The sequence below is a fragment of the Neofelis nebulosa genome, chromosome 5, assembly GCF_028018385.1.
Source record: "Neofelis nebulosa isolate mNeoNeb1 chromosome 5, mNeoNeb1.pri, whole genome shotgun sequence".
NCBI lineage: Eukaryota > Metazoa > Chordata > Mammalia > Carnivora > Felidae > Neofelis > Neofelis nebulosa.
In genome coordinates, this window is record NC_080786.1 from 150,432,378 (window position 1) to 150,450,180 (window position 17,803).

At 41.7% G+C, this 17,803-nt stretch overlaps 1 protein-coding gene across 1 annotated transcript in view; it reads left to right on the plus strand.

Annotated features, from left to right (window-relative positions):
* The first annotated feature begins 353 nt into the window (after positions 1–353).
* Positions 354–17,803, plus strand: part of MORC3 (MORC family CW-type zinc finger 3) — a 42,366-nt gene continuing 24,916 nt past the window's right edge. The window contains exons 1-6 of the mRNA XM_058731951.1: positions 354–499; positions 10,465–10,537; positions 12,035–12,167; positions 13,336–13,549; positions 14,131–14,279; positions 15,799–15,946. Of these exons, the coding sequence (XP_058587934.1) occupies positions 461–499; positions 10,465–10,537; positions 12,035–12,167; positions 13,336–13,549; positions 14,131–14,279; positions 15,799–15,946 (756 nt within the window). The 5' untranslated portion in view covers positions 354–460. The remainder of the gene's footprint in view (positions 500–10,464; positions 10,538–12,034; positions 12,168–13,335; positions 13,550–14,130; positions 14,280–15,798; positions 15,947–17,803) is intronic.

Consider the following 17,803-nt stretch of genomic DNA (forward strand, 5'->3'; position numbering starts at 1 on the left):
CCAGTATGCACAAAATCTACATTTCGTTAGCAAGGTTTCAAATCACACGGACACAGGTGGGCACGGGATGGCTTTTTTGGCGCAATTCACTTCCAGCCAGGTCAGGCGCCTGGAGCGCGCTTCTCCGGGCCCCGGCACACGTCGCTACAGGCTTCGAATTCCAGACCCTCAAGTCTCCAGGTCCGGTTAATGCGGCGACCCGTTCGCGCCCGCCCGTCTCACGCATGCGCCCTACCCCTGCAGGGCCGGGCGCTGTGAGCCCAGTTCTTGGTTTAAACCAGCCTCAATTTACCTTCCCCACAGTTCTCCGTACCTTAGTGCCCGAGGCGGAAGTGGGTGGGCGGGGCGGCCGCGCGCCCCGCCCCGGAAGTGGGTGGGCCCAGCCGGCCGTGCAGTCTTCCCGGCCGCCTCCCAGTCGGGTTGCGGCCGAGGCCGGTCCTGGCTTTGTAGCTCGCTCAAGATGGCGACGCAGCCACCCAGCGGGATCCGCCTCAGCGCGGTGAGCAGCCGCGAGGGGTGGAGCGGGCCGTGTCCCAGGAGGGCGGGCAGGCGGGCAAGCGAGGGGGGGCAGGCAGTGGGCGGTGGCGACTTGTCGGCGCGGCGGTTGGGGCCGCGGCGGGGCCGGGGGAGGGGGCGGCCATCTCGCTCCCGTCGGCGGAGCCGCTCGGCGGCGGGCAGGGTCGGGCGGCGCGGGCCGGACTGTGTTCCGTTTCCCCCGCGATAGGTTTCTGTTTTGCCTTCGCGGCTTCGGGGCGGGCCGGGGCCGCGGCCCCTCCTCCCGGCTCCCTCCTGGCTGCCTCGCAGCTGTCGTCCGAGGGCGAGGCCTCGGTGGTCGGGTCGCCCGCCCCTCGGACAGCGGGGCCCCTGACCCCTCCTGGCCTGCGGACCCGCGGGGCGCCCCGGAGCGGGGGGGGGGGGGGGGGGAGCGGCAGCGGCAGATCGCGGCCCGAAATGCCAGGCGGCCTTGACCTCTAGGCAGTGGGATGGGGTGAAGCGAGCCGGAACGAGTCTTCCTGATTCGTTCACATTCCTGCCGCTTCCCTCCAGTTAAGCCCTCGGGCCCAAATCCCCAGGTCACTGGGCTCTCCCGTTTCCTGTAGCCTCTCGGTCGTGTCTGTTTCGGGGCGTTCTTGGAAATCCTCCAGTAATTCTCGTATCTACTAGTCCTAAGTCGTAGGGAGCGGTCGCACACTAGAATTAACATTTCGCCTCCTAAAATGTGGGCGTGGCTTCGCTGCCTGATTATCCTTAAAAAGTTGGTGTTGATATGCGAAAGTGTACCTCCTCTTTTGAGGTTGGTGACTCTTGCCAGAGAATGTCTCTACCTTAGTCTCGTTAAATTGAACAATCGGGTGGTAATACCATTGCTTTAAAAATGGTGCATTGCCCTGTGACTTTTTTAGATTTATCCAGATTCTTACCCACACCTGGTATTGTTGGACTTTAACAATTTTTCCTGTGTGACGAGTGTGAAATGTACGTGGGTTTACTTTACATTTCTTTGTGAAGTTAAAAGTTATTAACATTTTACTCCTTAAAAAGAAAAAAAAACCTATTTGTGGGACGCCTGTGTGGCTCAGTTGGTTAAGTGTCTGACTTCAGCTCAGGTCCATCTCCCGGTTTGTGAGTTACAGCCCCGCCTTGGGCTCTATGCTGACAGCTCAGAGCCTGGAGCCTGCTTCGGATTCTGGTCTCTCTCTGTCCCCCACCCCCCCGCACTCAAGCGCGCTGGGGTGTCTCTCTCTCTCTCTCAAAAATGAAGGAAACATTACAAAAAATAACCTATTCGTATCCTTTGTCCATTTTTCTGTTCTCTTTTAGAGAAATTTTTATTGATCTATAAGCATTCTTTACCCATGCTGAATAAAGGTCCTTTGGTTACATAACTGGCTTATTGAATGAGATAGTATTTAGTAGTTTGAATATGGAGAAAACTTTATTCTTCTTACGTCTGGCTTTAAATATTACTTGCTAATGGTTCTTTTCCATGCCCGAGTGGATCTGGGCAGATATAATAACACACTCCAATTAGCCTCAGGTATTGTAAAGTGTGACCTCATCTAATTTAAAATCTCTTATTCAGTTTAATGGCTGGCCCTTCCCCTTCCCAGGTTGGGCCACATTCTGGACCAGAATCGTGTAGAGGGGAAAGGGAGTGAACTGGTTGGGTCCTATTTCTACACTTGGATTCTCTTTTCCTTCCCTGGCCCCTGCAATGTCTCAGGCTCTTCAAGATTGAGGTGATAAAGGGAGCAAAGACAAAGGTCAAAACAGGGTTAAGAGACCGGTAGTGTTGTTAGTTGGCTGTCTGGGTGAAACAGCTGTCCCTGTGCTAAATCTTTCTTTTGTGGATAATATGGGCTGTTTGGAACCCCATTGACAGAAGTCTCCCATCTGCAGCTTCTGGACTGTATCTCCACCCATCTTCTTGCTTTAGGACAGGAATTGGCAAACTACAGCTCATGGGCCAAATCCAGCCTGCCACCTGTTTTTGTGTGACCCACAAGCTAAGAGTGATCCTTAAACAGTTGGAAAAAAATCAAAGAATATTTTGTGACATAGAAAAATTATGTGACGTAGACATTTCAGTTTCCATAAAGTTTCATTGGAATATAGCCCTGCTCATTGTTTGCATATAGCTCTCAAATGTTTTCATTAGGGGAGTCTAGGAATTAATGAGTTTATGCATTTGTCAAAATCATAGAACCTAAGGCACAGAGGTGAGTTGTTTTTTTTTTTAATTTTGGAGGGTGAGAGATCTTAGAATGGACTGCAGAGTGACAAAAACACTTAAATTGTTGCTTTTTGCTTCCATATTTCTAAGTAAAAACGCTGGTACCATTTTGTTATTTTCCAGTAGTCTGCTATGGATTTAACTGACATGTGCACACTCTTCACCTCCTCCCATCCTTCCCATGCATGTGTCTCTCTTTTTTGTTGAATTACTGTCTGATTTATCACTCTTACCACAATTCACAAGTGAGCCAAACAGAACTATGATTGCATTTCCTTTGCTGTACAGCTTTTTGTTTTTCTGAAGTTAATAATTGTATTTTGTTTGCTTAGATTTGGTCTGTACTGATCACTCTTTCATCCAAACTTTCACAGACCTAGAAAATCTTTTCCAGATGTGCTCAAGCACACCCAATATTTTGTCAGTTTTGTTGGCTCACTTGTGTTTTGGGGACTTCCCTTTATCATTTTTTTGGAAATTTTCTTCCCCTTTTTGTTGGGTCCCCATTCCACATATTCCTCTTTCAGGGTTTACTCCCTTGGCAGGGACAACAGGTCAGTGACTGAGAGCATGGGCCCTGGAGCCCACTTGCCTGGGTTCAAATCCTGACACCTGGATGTGTAACCTTGGCAAGTTACTTACTCTCTACGCCTGAGTTTCCAGTCTGAAGGATGGGCATAATTTATCCACTTCAAAGGGTGGTTTTAAACAGTAAAGGAGTAAATACATATAAAAGGCCTGTGCATGTAGTAAGCACTCCGTAAATACTTGCTATTTTTGTTCCTGGTAGTGGCGGAGCCCATCCATCCTTCCAAAAACAGGTATACCTTCTTGAAAGCAGAGTACACGAGAAGAAATTTTATGTCATTTCTTGGAAATACATTGCTTTCTCTTTACATATCATTTAGCTGGGTTTGTAATTCTAAGTTACAAATGATTCTCTTAGAATTTTAAAGGCATGCTTTATTGTGATAGAGTTCTGTGGATTGTATTGGGCACTCAGGCTAGAAACTCAAGTCCTTCATAATCAGGAAAGTTTTCTCATTTATTTGACAAATTTCATCCCTCTGGTTTTCTGTTCTCTGTTGTCTCTTCTTTTCCTTCTCACTGTTTTTTCTTTCTTTTCTGTGAGATTTTCTCCATTTGTTCTTTTACCTTTCTCTTACCATGTGTTTAATTATTATAAACACTATCTTACTCTCTGAATGTCTTTTTAACGTCTCCCTGGACAGAGTATTTGCTGTTGCTGGGCATATTGATCATAGTATTTTTGTGAAGTTTTTGTTTTGTTTTGCTCACTGCATTGCTGCTACTTTGTTCCTTTTTCTGCGTGTTTTTGATTTCTAATTTTACACATTCTCAAACGTCCGGAGGTGGTTAACCTGCTTACATTTCCAAGTGAGACACTAAAAGCTGACTGGAAGATGTTCGTACACGAGTAGAGCCCCTTTGGTGGGCTTCAGTGTTGGGTGATCAGGCAGTAAGGAATCGGTTATATTTTGTTGGGGGCACCCTATGTCAGTATTTGTAAGACCGTAGAGAGTGCAAGTGTTCGAAAATACGTTTGTTAAAAATAACTTAAACATTTGTGATGAGCACTAGGCGTTCTATGGAAGTGTTGAATCAACTATATGGCGCATCTGAAACTTATATTAACGCTGTACATTAACTGGGATTTAAATAAAAACTTAACAAAATATAAAATAAACATTATTAAAAGTTTTTAAAAAGTGGGAACAACAAAAGTAAGATGCTATCCAGAAGGGCTTGGCACAACTTGTAAAAGAACCAAATGGGAGCTTTTAGACATTATTCTGTTTTCTAGAGAGGAATTTTGCATCTAGTCTCTTGCCATGGCATATATAATTCTGGTTGGTAGCTCATCTGAAAGCTCAGCTAGGGAAAGGAGGAGTGTCACATTGTTCAGTGTGCTGACTTGGTATTTATCTCTTTGTTTATTATTGTGGCAAAATACACTTCACATAAAATTTACCATCCTAATCATTTTTAAGTGTACAAGTTAGTAGTGTTACATACATTCACATCGTGGGGCACCTGGGTGGCTCAGTCGGTTCAGCCTCCGACTTCGGCTGAGATCATGATCTCAGGGCTCGTCAGTTCCAGCCCCGCATCGGGCTTTCTGCTGTCGGCGCAGAGCCCGCTTTGGATCCTCAGTCTCCCTTTCTCTCTGCCCCTCCCCACCACATGCATGTGCAGGTGCGTATGCGCTCGCTCTCTCTCTCTCAAAAATAAACATTAAAAAAAAAATCTTCAGATACATTCACTTTGTTGTACAGTCTCCAGAACTCTTTTTATCTTGCAAAACTTAAACTCTGTACCCATTAAAAAATAATTCTCCATTTCCCTTCCCATAGCCCCTAGCAACCACTGTTCTACTATCTGTGAATTTGACTCCTGTAGGTATCTCATATAAGTATAGTCATGAATTATTTGCCTTTTTGTGACCGGTTTATTTCACTTAGCATAATGTCCTCAAGGTGGTTAGCTGTAGCATGTGTCAAGGTATCTTTTTGAGGCTGAAAAATATTCCCTTGTATGAATATACCACATTTTGTTTATCCATTCGTTGATGGATATTTATGTTGCTTCCACCTTTTGGCTGTTGTGAATAATGCTGCTATAAACACGGGTGTACAAATAATCTCTTCAAGATCCTGCTTTCATTTATTTTCAGTATATACCCAGCGGTGGAATTGCTGGATCATGACAATTCTATGTTTACTTTTATAATACGATCCTGGGGCACCTGGGGGGCTCAGTCAGTTGAGTGTCCAACTTCGGCTCAGGTCATGATCTCACGGTGCATGAGGTCGAGCCCCATGCACAACTTGTAAAAGAACCAAATGGAGCTTTTAGAAATTATTCTATTTTCTAGAGAGGAATTTTGCATCTGGTGCATCTGTGCTGACCGCTCAGAGCCTGGAGCTTGCTTCGCATTCTCTCTCTGTCTCCCTCTCTCTCTGTCCTTTCCCTGCTCATGCTCTGTCTCTCTCTCTCTCTCTGTCTCTCTCAAAAATAAATAAACATTAAAAAAAATTTTTTATAATACCGTCCTAATGAGTGTGAGGTGGTATCTCATGGTGCTTTTGATTTGTATTTCCCTAATGATTAGTGATGTTGAGCATCTTTTCTTGTATTTAGTGGCCATTTGTGTACCATCCATGGAGAAATATCCAGGTCCTTTGTCAACTATTTAGGATTTTAGTCCTTTTGGTGTTGATTTGTGTAGGAGTTCTTTATGTGTTCTGGATGTTAACCTTGTACCACATACTTGCAGATTTTTTCCCATTCCATAGATTTTTCATTTTGTCGGTTGTATCCTTTAATGTGCAGAAGTTTTAAATTCTGATACAGTACAATTGATTTTTTTGTTTCCTGTGCTCTTGGTGTCCTATCCAAGATCCAAATCCAGTGTCCTGAAACTCTTCCCCTGTGCTTTCTTCTAAGAATTTTATAGTTTTAACTCTTTATGTTAGATCTTTGATCCATTTTAATTTCCCCCCCGTATGATGTGAGGTAACGTGCAACTTGATTCTTTTGTGTGTAGATATCTAGCTTTCCCAGCACTGTTTATTGAAAAGACTGTCCCTTCCCCATTGAGTGGTCTTTACACGCTTGTGGAAGATCATTTGGCCATAGATGTGAGGGGTTTTTTTCTGGGCTGTCTGCTGACTTGCCTTTAACCCACCTATGTTCGTTGTCTCTGAGCCGCCATCATCACTTGCTCCAGAAAACAGACTGCCCGCTTTCTGCTGGGTTGCTTAGAGTAGTTGCAGGATGAAAGAAAGAACGGGGGTGGGGGGAGTCTTTGCTGTTTCTTATTCTCCTTCTCTTTCTTTTTCTTCTGTGTTTATTTTGAGAGAGAGAGAGAGGCCGTGCACAAGCAGGGGAGGGGCAGAGAGAGAGAATCCCAAGCAGGCTCCGCACTGTCAGCGCAGAGCCAGCCCACTATCGGGCTCCAACCCACGAACCGTGAGATCATGACTTGAGCCAAAGTCAGACGGTTAACTGACTGAGCCACCCAGGCACCCCAAACCTGTCTTGTTTTCATACAGCCTCTGGTACCTTTGACTTCAGAGCCACCAAAGTCTAATTCCTGAGGCTTTCTGGAGTTCTGCCAAGGTTCCTTCCTGGTCTGCTTCTTGTTTTGTTTCCCCTCTCCTATAGGTTTCAGACTTCGCTCTTTACAGGCTATTAAATCAGTTGTCATTATCCAAACCACGGACTATTCTATGTACTATTATCCATCATTTCTCTGATTGTTTCTGTTCTTCTGGGTTTATTCCCTTTTTTCCTCCCTTCATTACAGAGCAATTTCAGTTGGGAGCCTAAGTGAACACTCTATGTGTTCAGGCTTCCAAAAAGTTTTATATATTTAACTGATTTTTTAAATTTGTGACTGTTTGTTGATGCTAATTTTTTTTTAACGTTTATTTATTTTTGAGAGAGAGAGAGAGAGAGAGAGAGAGAGAGAGAGACAGAGTGCGAGTGGGGGGAGGGCAGAGAGACAGGGAGACAGAATCCGAAGCAGGCTCTAGTCTCCGAGCTGTCAGCACAGAACCCGACGAGGGGCTTGAACTCACAAAACGCGAGATTATGACTTGAGCCAAAGACTGACACTTAAGGACTGAGCCACCCAGGCGCCCTGATTCTAAAAGTTATATTGATTCTTTAAAAAATCTGGGTGGTCTTCAGAGCATCTTGGTTTTTTGTGCGTGTTTCCTACTGTTTGCGGGTGGGGGTGATGTCTAATACTAGTATATCTTGCCTGCTAACATTTTCTCCTGGTGGGTTGTTCCCTTAAATGTTATTTTAGATTGTGTACTCAAAATACTCCCCTAAATAATGACGTAGGGAATCGTGTGCTGTCAGATTGAGGCTGTGTCTCCATAGTGGTTCTGCAGGTTATATAAATTGAAACACTTAACCCAAGCGAAGGCATGCCTCTTTTTACAGAACTTCGTGTTACACTTTTTTTTTTAAGCATCCAGATCCAAACAGACAAGCTTCCCATTAAGCAGATTCCCACCCCTCCTCTGCTAATGGAGGGGAAGAGGAGTGGGGAGAGGGGCATTTACTTCCAAATCTATCTCTGAGTCACAATTAAAACCAAAACCTTTGTATTCCAGTCACTCATTGCATCCTCATTATCAAATCTTATTTTTAATTCCTTCTTTACTTGAAGCCATTAAGGATTTTCCTCATTTTTATTTTTATATGAGCTCAGTTGTGTCGTTAAGGAATACTTAACTTTTTTTTAAAGAACTCACATAGTGCTTACTATGTTTCTGTTGGTCTCCTGAGCGTTTTACAAATATTAAGTTCCTTAATATTCTTAACAGCCTGGTAAGCTGATATGATTGTCATCCTCATTATTATAGATGACAGAACTTGAGGCACAGAGGTTAAGCTTCTTGCCCAAGATCACACACCTAGTTAAGCATACTCTGTTCTACGTGTCAGTGCGCGTGTGTGTGTGCGCGCGCACGTGTGTGTGCGTGTGCATGTGTGCATCTATCTATTACTGCTTTGGCTGCCCCAGGGTGTTTCCCCCCCCCCTCCTAGCTAATGACATGTTCTCAACATAGAGTTGAGAATTAAGAATAGGTGAGGGGCACCTGGCTGGCTCAGTTGGTTAAGCATCTGACTCTTCATTTCGGCTCAGGTCACGATCTCATAGTTTGAGCTTCGCGTTGGGCTGTGTGCTGACAGTGCAGAGCCTGCTTGGGATTCTCTCTCTCCCTATCTCTCCTTCCCTTCCCCCACCTGCATATTTGCTGTCTCGCTCCCTCTCTCTCAAAATAAATAAATAAACATTAAAAAATATTTTTTAAAGAATAGCTGAAAATAATTGCTTATGTTTAGAGATCCAGAAAGCCACTGTTTGCTATTCATTATTTCTTACTGATGCCGCCTTTGGTTTGCTCTCCTGGGATTCTTGCTCAAGAACGATGTGTGCTGTGTCAGTTTGGAACTGATGTGTAGGCTGAAGACATTACATGAAAATTGACATTACCACTATCACATTCTGTTCATACATCTAAAATTCAAAATGTACCATTTCTAACTCCAGACTTCACGTCTAACAGAATGTATAAAATAGAGCAAAGATAAATGCTCTAAGGGATTTTGGTGGTTAATTAATCCTCTCCTTTGGTAGTGGCTTCACACTCTAAAGCCCTGCCCCTTTATAAAATTAGAACAGGTGAGGACTGTACCGTTCTTCTGTAACTGGTAGCCTGGTAATTGCTCAGGGGGAGGGGCTGGGATGTGAAGAGCCTCCTGATGGCTGGTCCTGGCACGGTCCTCAGGTAGATTAATTTGAGAAAAGGTCTCTTGTGCAGGGTGAAGATCTGGAAATTGATTTTTATTAAAAACTCGTAACGTATGCTGTAGAAAGTCTGAGTTACTTGCATTCCACATTACATGAATGTGTGCCCTGCTCCCGTCTGAAGACTGCTCTTCTACAGAATTTCATTTCTCACATGTGTACTTCAGGCTGATGGTGAATGAATGCTTGGGGATTGTTTAAAGTCTAGTGCAGACAGAGGAAAAGTCGACCTCTTTCTGACACCTTGTGGCAGCAGCTGAACACTGCAAACACAGCTGGTTTGATGTATAATCTCATCCCATTTCCAGAGCTCTTCATCTTAAATAAAGTGTCCACTCTCTTTTTTTCCTTTAAATGTGAGCTGATCTGTTTAAAAGGAACATAAAATACCCATTGCATGGAAATTCTCTGCATGTTGAAATTTTCCAGCCTCGGCCTTTCAAAGCCGCTTGTACATTTTTATACATTTGATATCTATATTTCTAAGGAATTTTGGAGAATCCTCTATAGCATGAGGTTGATTGGTGTAGTCTTCTCTACTGTATTACTGTGAATAAAATCAGACCTAAAATCCTTGGAAATCAGTAACGTTTGTTTCACTTGAACTTCTTTTGACATTCTGTAAAAATGGTGGATAAATGTATATTACTCCACTCCTGCAGTTTTAACTGTAATGAACTTGGAGTAAATATTAAGGTATCAAATATTGATTTTCCAAAAGACCACTAGAAAAGCCTGTTGATTAATGTGTGACGTTTATTTTTTAAAAAAATTTTATTACATTTATTTATTTTTGAGAGACAGAGTGAGACAGAGCACAAGTGAGGTAGGGGCAGAGAGAAAAGGAAACACAGAATTCAAAGCAGGCTCCAGGCTCTGAGCAAGCGTTTGAGCGCAGAGGTGGACGCAGGGCTCGAACCCACGAACCGTGGGATCGTGACTTGAGCCGAAGTCAGACACTTAACCGACTGAGCCACCCAGGTGCCCCTGTGAAGTTAAGTTTATTAAGCCTAACGCACTCAGGAGAAAACACCCCATTGGCAAGATCTTAGTTGTGTTTTCACAGTAATTTTGAGGTAAGTCTTGTAAGGGGGGTAACTTTCTGATTGGGCAGTTTATGATATCATAGCTTTGGAACGGTGGACCCGAGGAGGCAAGAGTTTTGAGGCAAGTCTTGATGAGTGAACTATTTAGTAGTTTCACACAGCCTTCCAAGAATCTTATTTCTCGGTTACATCTTCCACGTATATCCTGAAGCAAGCAGCTATAAGTTTTACTTGGTCCCAGAATTGTTTAATACAGGGACAGGAAATTATATTGGTTTCTGTCTCAAAAGTAAGACTTGAATTAATTTACATGAATCATTGGTTTGTTTCAGCTTTGCCCGAAGTTTTTACATACAAATTCTACTAGTCACACTTGGCCCTTCAGTGCAGTTGCTGAATTAATAGGTATGTAAAATTGACATTTCATGTATAATCTGTTGCTTGTAAGTGAAGTTTTAAAAAACTTTTCATTGCAAAGTAATATGCAAATGTTCTGTTTAATAAAACAGATGGATCTTGAATGATAACCATTGGTAAAGGTTATCTAGTATAACAGCTATTCAAATCAATGTCAAATTAATTGTTCCTCAACTTTCCCTGTATTAGTATTAAAATATTTTGCCAAATTCATAAAACATGTTGAAAGTAGTATAATTATGATTATAAAAGAAATTGATCTATTGCAAAAATGGGAATGGTGGTTTTTAATAGTTGGAAATATGTGTAACAATGGGTTTTTCTGATGTTAGCAAGTAGGGGGATTAATGTTACGCTTGATTTGTGATAATAAGTTATTGTTTCCTCCAATAGAACGATTGGGTATAGAATTGTATTTTAATAGTGTTTTAATGAGCAGGAGAAAAGAGGCACGACTGGGATCACATTTGCATGATGGGTCATGATTTTTTCCTCTGGAAGATTCATGCAGGAGAGTGTTTTTCCTGAAGTGGCTGATTAAAAAGATTATTTTATTTTAATTGTAGGCTCCCTTATGGAAGGATAGTTTGAGAACCATTATTTGTGTTTAGTCCTAAAGATTTCAAAATATACCTCAGAAAGTAATTTTAGTCAGGGATATTCCGGTGGAACTTAGTTTGAAAGCTGAGGTTATTACTGCTTCTGTTGACATTTTTTTTCACCTTTCCTTTTCTTTCTTTTCTTTTCTTTTCTTTTCTTTTCTTTTCTTTTCTTTTCTTTTTTTTCTTTCTTTCTTTCTTTCTTTCTTTCTTTCTTTCTTTCTTTCTTTCTTTCTTTCTTTCTTTCTTTCTTTCTTTCTTATTCCTTCCTCCTTCCCTATTCTGAGACAAACAAGAGTGTTTGCTAAACAAGAGTGTTAAGTGAGGATCTGTACAGAGATCATAGAAATATAAAAGCCACCAGAAACTTTGGTTAGATTGAGAGGGCCACAATTTGAACAACGGTGTAGAAGGCGAACCTTCATCTATGTGCCCAGTTTAGCAGAAAACATCACTGCTTTCCAATTTATTCAGTAACTCGTGGCATCCCCTCCGCCTCAACGTGTAGTGCTGGTTGACGCTCAGTTCTCAGCTTCTCACTCGATAGCCGGGCTGGTTCTTCGGACAGAAGAAGACCTCCCTGTCTTGATCATCGATTTGGCGCGGTGATTCTTCCCGTTTGTACTTTTTCGGTACAGTCGGTACCAATCTTTGTTCTCTGTGTCACAAATGGAGGGCTTTGGAGAGAGTTAACTCTGTATTGATCGGTGAATGAATCACGTACAGCAAGGTACGGTTTAGGGTCGTGTTTTCGAGTCTTAGGAGTTCCCTAAGCATTGCGGTTTTTAAAAATTTTGAAAAATAGATTGCCTGTTAAAGGCTTTTACTGAACTGATTGTTCTTCCAAAATGCAAAGTTAGAGTTTCTCAAAACTTTTGTTTCTCAGATAATGCTTACGATCCCGATGTGAACGCTAAACAGATATGGATTGACAAAACGGTGATAAATGACCATATATGCTTGACATTCACTGATAATGGGAATGGTATGACTTCAGATAAATTACACAAAATGCTAAGGTATGTCAAAGTGTCACATTTCTTGAAAACCTTGCTTTTACCCGGGGGTTTCCGGTGTCATACTTAATCGCCTGTAGTTTTTGTTTTTTATTTTTTTTATTTTTTTATTTTTTTAAAAAAATTTTTTTTTCAACGTTTTTTGTTTTTTTTGTTTTTTTTTTATTTTGGGGACAGAGAGAGACAGAACATGAATGGGGGAGGGGCAGAGAGAGAGGGAGACACAGAATCGGAAACAGGCTCCGGGCTCCGAGCCATCAGCCCAGAGCCCGACGCGGGGCTTGAACCCACGGACCGCGAGATCGTGACCTGGCTGAAGTCGGACGCTTAACCGACTGCGCCACCCAGGCGCCCCAGTTTTTGTTTTTTAAACACACGTGGTACCCACAGTGCCCTGTGTGCTCTCAAGTCTTCCATCGTCTTCTGCTGATTATTAGACAAGCCCTACCATCCTCCCCCTCCCCCACCACGTCTGACTTACCTAAAATTCCACCATTCCTTTAGAGTGGTAGCACTGATGGCAGTTATTTACAGTCTAGCGTTAATTAGCTTTAGCCAGTATTGCCAATAAAATGCCACTTTTGGTGGGGAGTAATTTTAAAGGGATTCAGAGTGTAAGGAAGCAAGATAAAATAGTCACAAAGCCTTGGGCTCTAGGGTCGTAGAATAGGATGTCAGTATGCAGCCAAATGTGCCTGAAAGGGAAACTGAGGTACGTAGTCCAGGTATACAGAGTAGAGAAATGTGGCAGCCAAGCCCTTTCCGCTGTCTCTCAAATACATGTTGCGTTGCCAGAAACTCCACTTGGCGCCGTTAGTAATCATACCGCAGTGGGCTTGCTCAGATTCAGAAAATCGTTCACATTTAGACATATCTAAAATATCGTGGGGCGAAATCTCAAGGGTCCCAGGAGCCCACCTGAGAACTCAGCCGTTGGGACAGGGTGTGCCAGGCAAGGAGCTCCTCCCGGTTCAGCGTGTGTCACCCTTATGCCCTGCAGCGTGGGTTTAGTTTTTTTCTTTTCAAAGATGGGGAAACACCTCAAAATGCAACTAGAAAGGCTGAGTCTGACATTTATACCCAGGTTTTTTACTTGATGTTACAGGTTTTGAATTAAGAAAGTGAAGATTATATGTACTTATTTTAAAAATCCTTTTTGTTTTCTTTTTAGCTTTGGCTTCAGTGACAAAGTCACCATGAATGGTCACGTCCCCGTTGGCTTGTATGGGAATGGCTTCAAGTCAGGTTCTATGCGTTTGGGTAAAGATGCAATTGTATTTACCAAAAACGGAGAAAGCATGAGTGTGGGCTTCTTGTCTCAGACCTACTTGGAAGTCATAAAAGCAGAACATGTTGTTGTCCCAATTGTGGCATTCAACAAACACCATATCCTTTTGATTTTGAAATAGAAACTGTGGAGAAACTCTGAAGAAATATTGTGAACCATTCCCTCCTTTTGCCCTCCTCTCGATTCTCATTTTTCAATCACAGTGTGCATTGTAGCTCTTGTTCCAGTCCATTGCCTCTTAACATCTGAGGCAGCCCTTTGTCCCTTTCTCTCTTCCGTTGGAATTGTGCCCTAGAAACCCCTAACGCAAGGTGGCTGTGTTCTGTGTGTAGCTTCCTGTAGCTCTCCTCTGTATTTCAGTTGTATCATGTCTAATAAGATGTGTGGTCTGCCTTCAAATTTCCCCTAATGACCGTGAGAAGCAAGATATCTTTAGGAAAATGTCCTCTGTGTCTTTATAAAACACATTCAGATATTAGGAACTATGAAATTAGGAATCATAATAAATTTGCTTCTACTTCATCTTTCTTGGTGTTCATCTGAAATCAGACTGTAGTTTCAAAACTTAGATATTAATTTAGGAAATAGTTTTTTGTTGTCGTCGTTACCGAAATTTGAGTTCGCATACTTCAATTGTGAAAAATATGTTGTCGTTCTAAGTCTTTAACTTAGGATATACGACAGATGATAAATTTAGCAGAATCCAAAGCAAGCCTTGCAGCAATTCTGGAACATTCTCTGTTTTCTACGGAACAGAAATTACTGGCAGAACTTGATGCTATTATGGGTAAGAAGGGGACAAGGATCATCATTTGGAACCTTAGAAGGTAAATATCGACCTGAATCAGTGATTACGTGTGTGGGAGGTGAACTGTTTGTGCAAAAATAGTTGTGTTCTATTGATCCATGGTCGTACAGAATAGAAATACTTGGGAAGGTACTCATTTTTTGGCATAGGTCATGATTTGTCTTTTCCATGGGTGTTTTATTGAGGCCACTTTGGCTTCAACTCGAGGTAATTTCATATTATTAAAACTAAATTTCCTAGCCCTGCATATTCAGTATCCAGAGAGGCCAATTCTCACTTTCTGTTATTCTGTCCCTCTCCTCAAAAAGAAACAAAAGAAATGGGAAGATAATATCTCACCTGACGAGCCCCGACCTGTGTAAGTTAGGTAGAGAAGTCTTTGTCCATGACTTAAAGCTAAGCATGACTTAACATCTGGTGACAAAAGTAATGTGGATGAGGCCTCTGGATTGTTAAGGTTTTGTATCCTTGTGAGGATGAAATCATTTGCAAATAAGATTTTTTTAAAACTTTGGATGAATGTGTTAATGTTGATACCTAGACACATAGAATGATATGAATAAAGCACAAATTGAGTGGTAAGCCTAAAATACTTTCACTTTAAATCTTTTCTGATCTCCCGTATTCCCCTTTTTCTTGCTTTTTCTTTCATGCCCCTCCCATCCTCACTCCCCTCTTTTTTTTTAATTTACACTTTTTATTTTGAGATACTTGTACATTCCTGTGCATAAATAATGGACCTCGTGTACCCTTCATCCAGTTTCCCCCAGTGGCAGCATCTTGCAAAACTGTAGTGCAGTAGTGTTGATAATGACATTGGTAGAGTCAAGATACGGGACATTTTCATCACCACAGTGATCTCTCATGTTGGCCTTTTGTATCCACACCCACTCCCTCCTTAATCCCTGACAACCTCTAACACGTCTTCCATTTCTGTAACTTTGTCATTTCGAGAATGTCATATGAATAGAATCCTACAGTGTGAAACCTTTTGGGATTGGCTTTTTTCATTCATCATATTTCTCTGGAGATGCATCTGGGTTCTTGTGTGTGTCAGTAATTTGCTCCCTTTTCCTTGCTGAGTAGTGTTGTACTGTGTACGTGGACCACTGTGTTTAAGCATTCACTAGTTAAAGCACATCTGGATTTTTACCATTTTGGGTTATTACAAATACAGCTGTAAACATTTATGCGCAGGTTTTCATGGAATGTAATCTTCCTTCTTCCAGGGTAAATGCTCAGGAGTGGAATTGCTGGCTCATATGGTAGTTGCCTGTTTAGTTTTTTAAGAAAGTGCCAGAATGTTTTTGGAGTGGCTCTACCATTTGACATTCCCACCAGCAGTGTGAGAGTGAATACAGTTTTTCTGCATCTTTCTGGATTCCTGTTCTTTCATTTTTCCCTTGCTTTTGTCTCCCTCCCCCCCACCCCCCAACCAGGACATCTACCGTGGGTAGGCGTTTTGTTTTGTTAGCAGTGTATTTGCTTATCTTGCCGTGAAGGTAAAATTTACCTCCTTCAAAAAATTGTTTTTATAGCTACAAAAGCGCAACAGAGTTTGATTTTGATAAGGATAAATATGACATCCGAATTCCTGAAGATTTGGATGAGACAACAGGGAAGAAGGGGTACAAGAAACAAGAAAGGATGGACCAAATTGCCCCTGAGAGTGACTATTCCCTGAGGGTATGTATTCACCTCTTTCTGGACATGGGAGAATCAGCAAATGATGGAAATTCCGTTTTCTGCTTATGTTACAAATGCTGTCAGTGAAAGTATCTCAGAACCAATTTATTTAACTTTTCATGAGCACATTGGTGCTTGTATTTTGCTCAGAAAATGGTTTTTTAATTGCAAAGTCATCGGGTCTAATAGCACTTGCAGTTCTTTCACTGTGTGGTTACATTACTTGAATTAGGAATCCTAGAATCAGTATGTCCTATGATAGCCATAGTGATTGATTCCAGCAAAGATACCAGTTGTTTTTTAAATTTAAAACGTCCTAGAACACACATACACACAGCTTAATTTACATCCAAAAGCAGTAAATTATTTATAGACTACAGATCCTATGTATTAATACGGTTTTGTGATAAATACCTTTGACATTAGACCTAGAAATGAATATGTTTTTAAGATTGAAGAAATTAATAATCAAATAACAGTAGGATATAAAAAGAATTTTTTTTTTATTCACTGTGATAAGACATATAATACTGACTTTTCCCTTGACCTTTTGTGCTGAGATTATTCCGTAACCCCAAGCTGAGGATACATTTGACATTTACAGGTTTACCATGTAACTTTTGGAGATCTTAACAGTTACAATGGAAGATATTTAAGTATTCCTTGATATACCCCAAAACATTATTGAAGTATGAAAATCTTGCTCACTTAGGAAACAGGTCCAGAGGCAGTCAGAGTAGATGGTGTGGCTCAGGTCATGATCTCAAGGTCATGGGATCTAAGCCCTGTGTTGGTGCAGAGCCTGCTTGGGATTCTCTTTCTTCTTCTCCCTCTCCCTTTCCTTCTCCCTCTCCCTTTCTTCCCTCTCCCACTTGCGAGTTCTCTCTCTCTTAAAAAAAAAAAAAAAGAATTGAAAATGGGTGCCTGGCCTGGTTCAGTCGGAAGAGCATGCAACTCTTGATCTCAAGGGTCGTGAGTTCAAGCCCCACATTGGGTATAGCGATTAGATAGATAGATAGACAAACTAACTTAAAAAAAAAAAAATTGAAAACACATTTAGATTCCTGCTGATTGTTACAACTCAATTTTGAAAAAAATACTAAGCTTATTTACTCAGCATAAGTGTTGGTATATTATTTATGATATTTTCCTTTTGAAGTATATAATAGACCCTTTTGTCTGTATTAGATTTTTTGTCATTTTTGCCTAAATAAAATTTATTGCTACTTTTAAAATATAATAGCAATCAGGGCACCTGGGTGTCTCAGTTGGTTGAGTGTCCGACTTCCACTCAGGTCATGATCTCACACTTTGTGGGTTTGAGCCCTGTGTCGGGCTCTGTGCTGACACCTCAGAGCCTGGAGCCTGCTTAGGCTTCTGTGTCTCCCTTTCTCTGCCCCTCTCTTGCTTGTGCGCTCACTCGCTCTCTATCTCTCTCTCAAAAATAAATAAACATTAAGAAAGAAAATTTAAAAAATAATAAATAAAATATAATAGCAATAGGGTGCCTTGGTAGCTCAGTCAGTTAAGCAACTGACTTTGGCTCAGGTCATGGTCTCACGATTGGTGGGTTTGAGTCCCATGTCGGGCTCGGTGCTGACAGCTCAGCCTACTTTGGATTCTGTGTCTCCCTTTCTCTGCCCCGCGCTTGTTCGCTTTCTTTCTTTCTCAAAAATAAACATTAACAAAAATTAAAATGTATAGAAATATATATATTTGACAGAAGAGTCAGAAAATATAGTCCCTTTTTTTGTACATATGTGCATTTAAAAAAATTAAAATGAGATCATACCACGTACGCCGTTTTGTAACTTTTTGAAAAGTTTATTTGCAATTTAATATGGCATTTGTATAGGT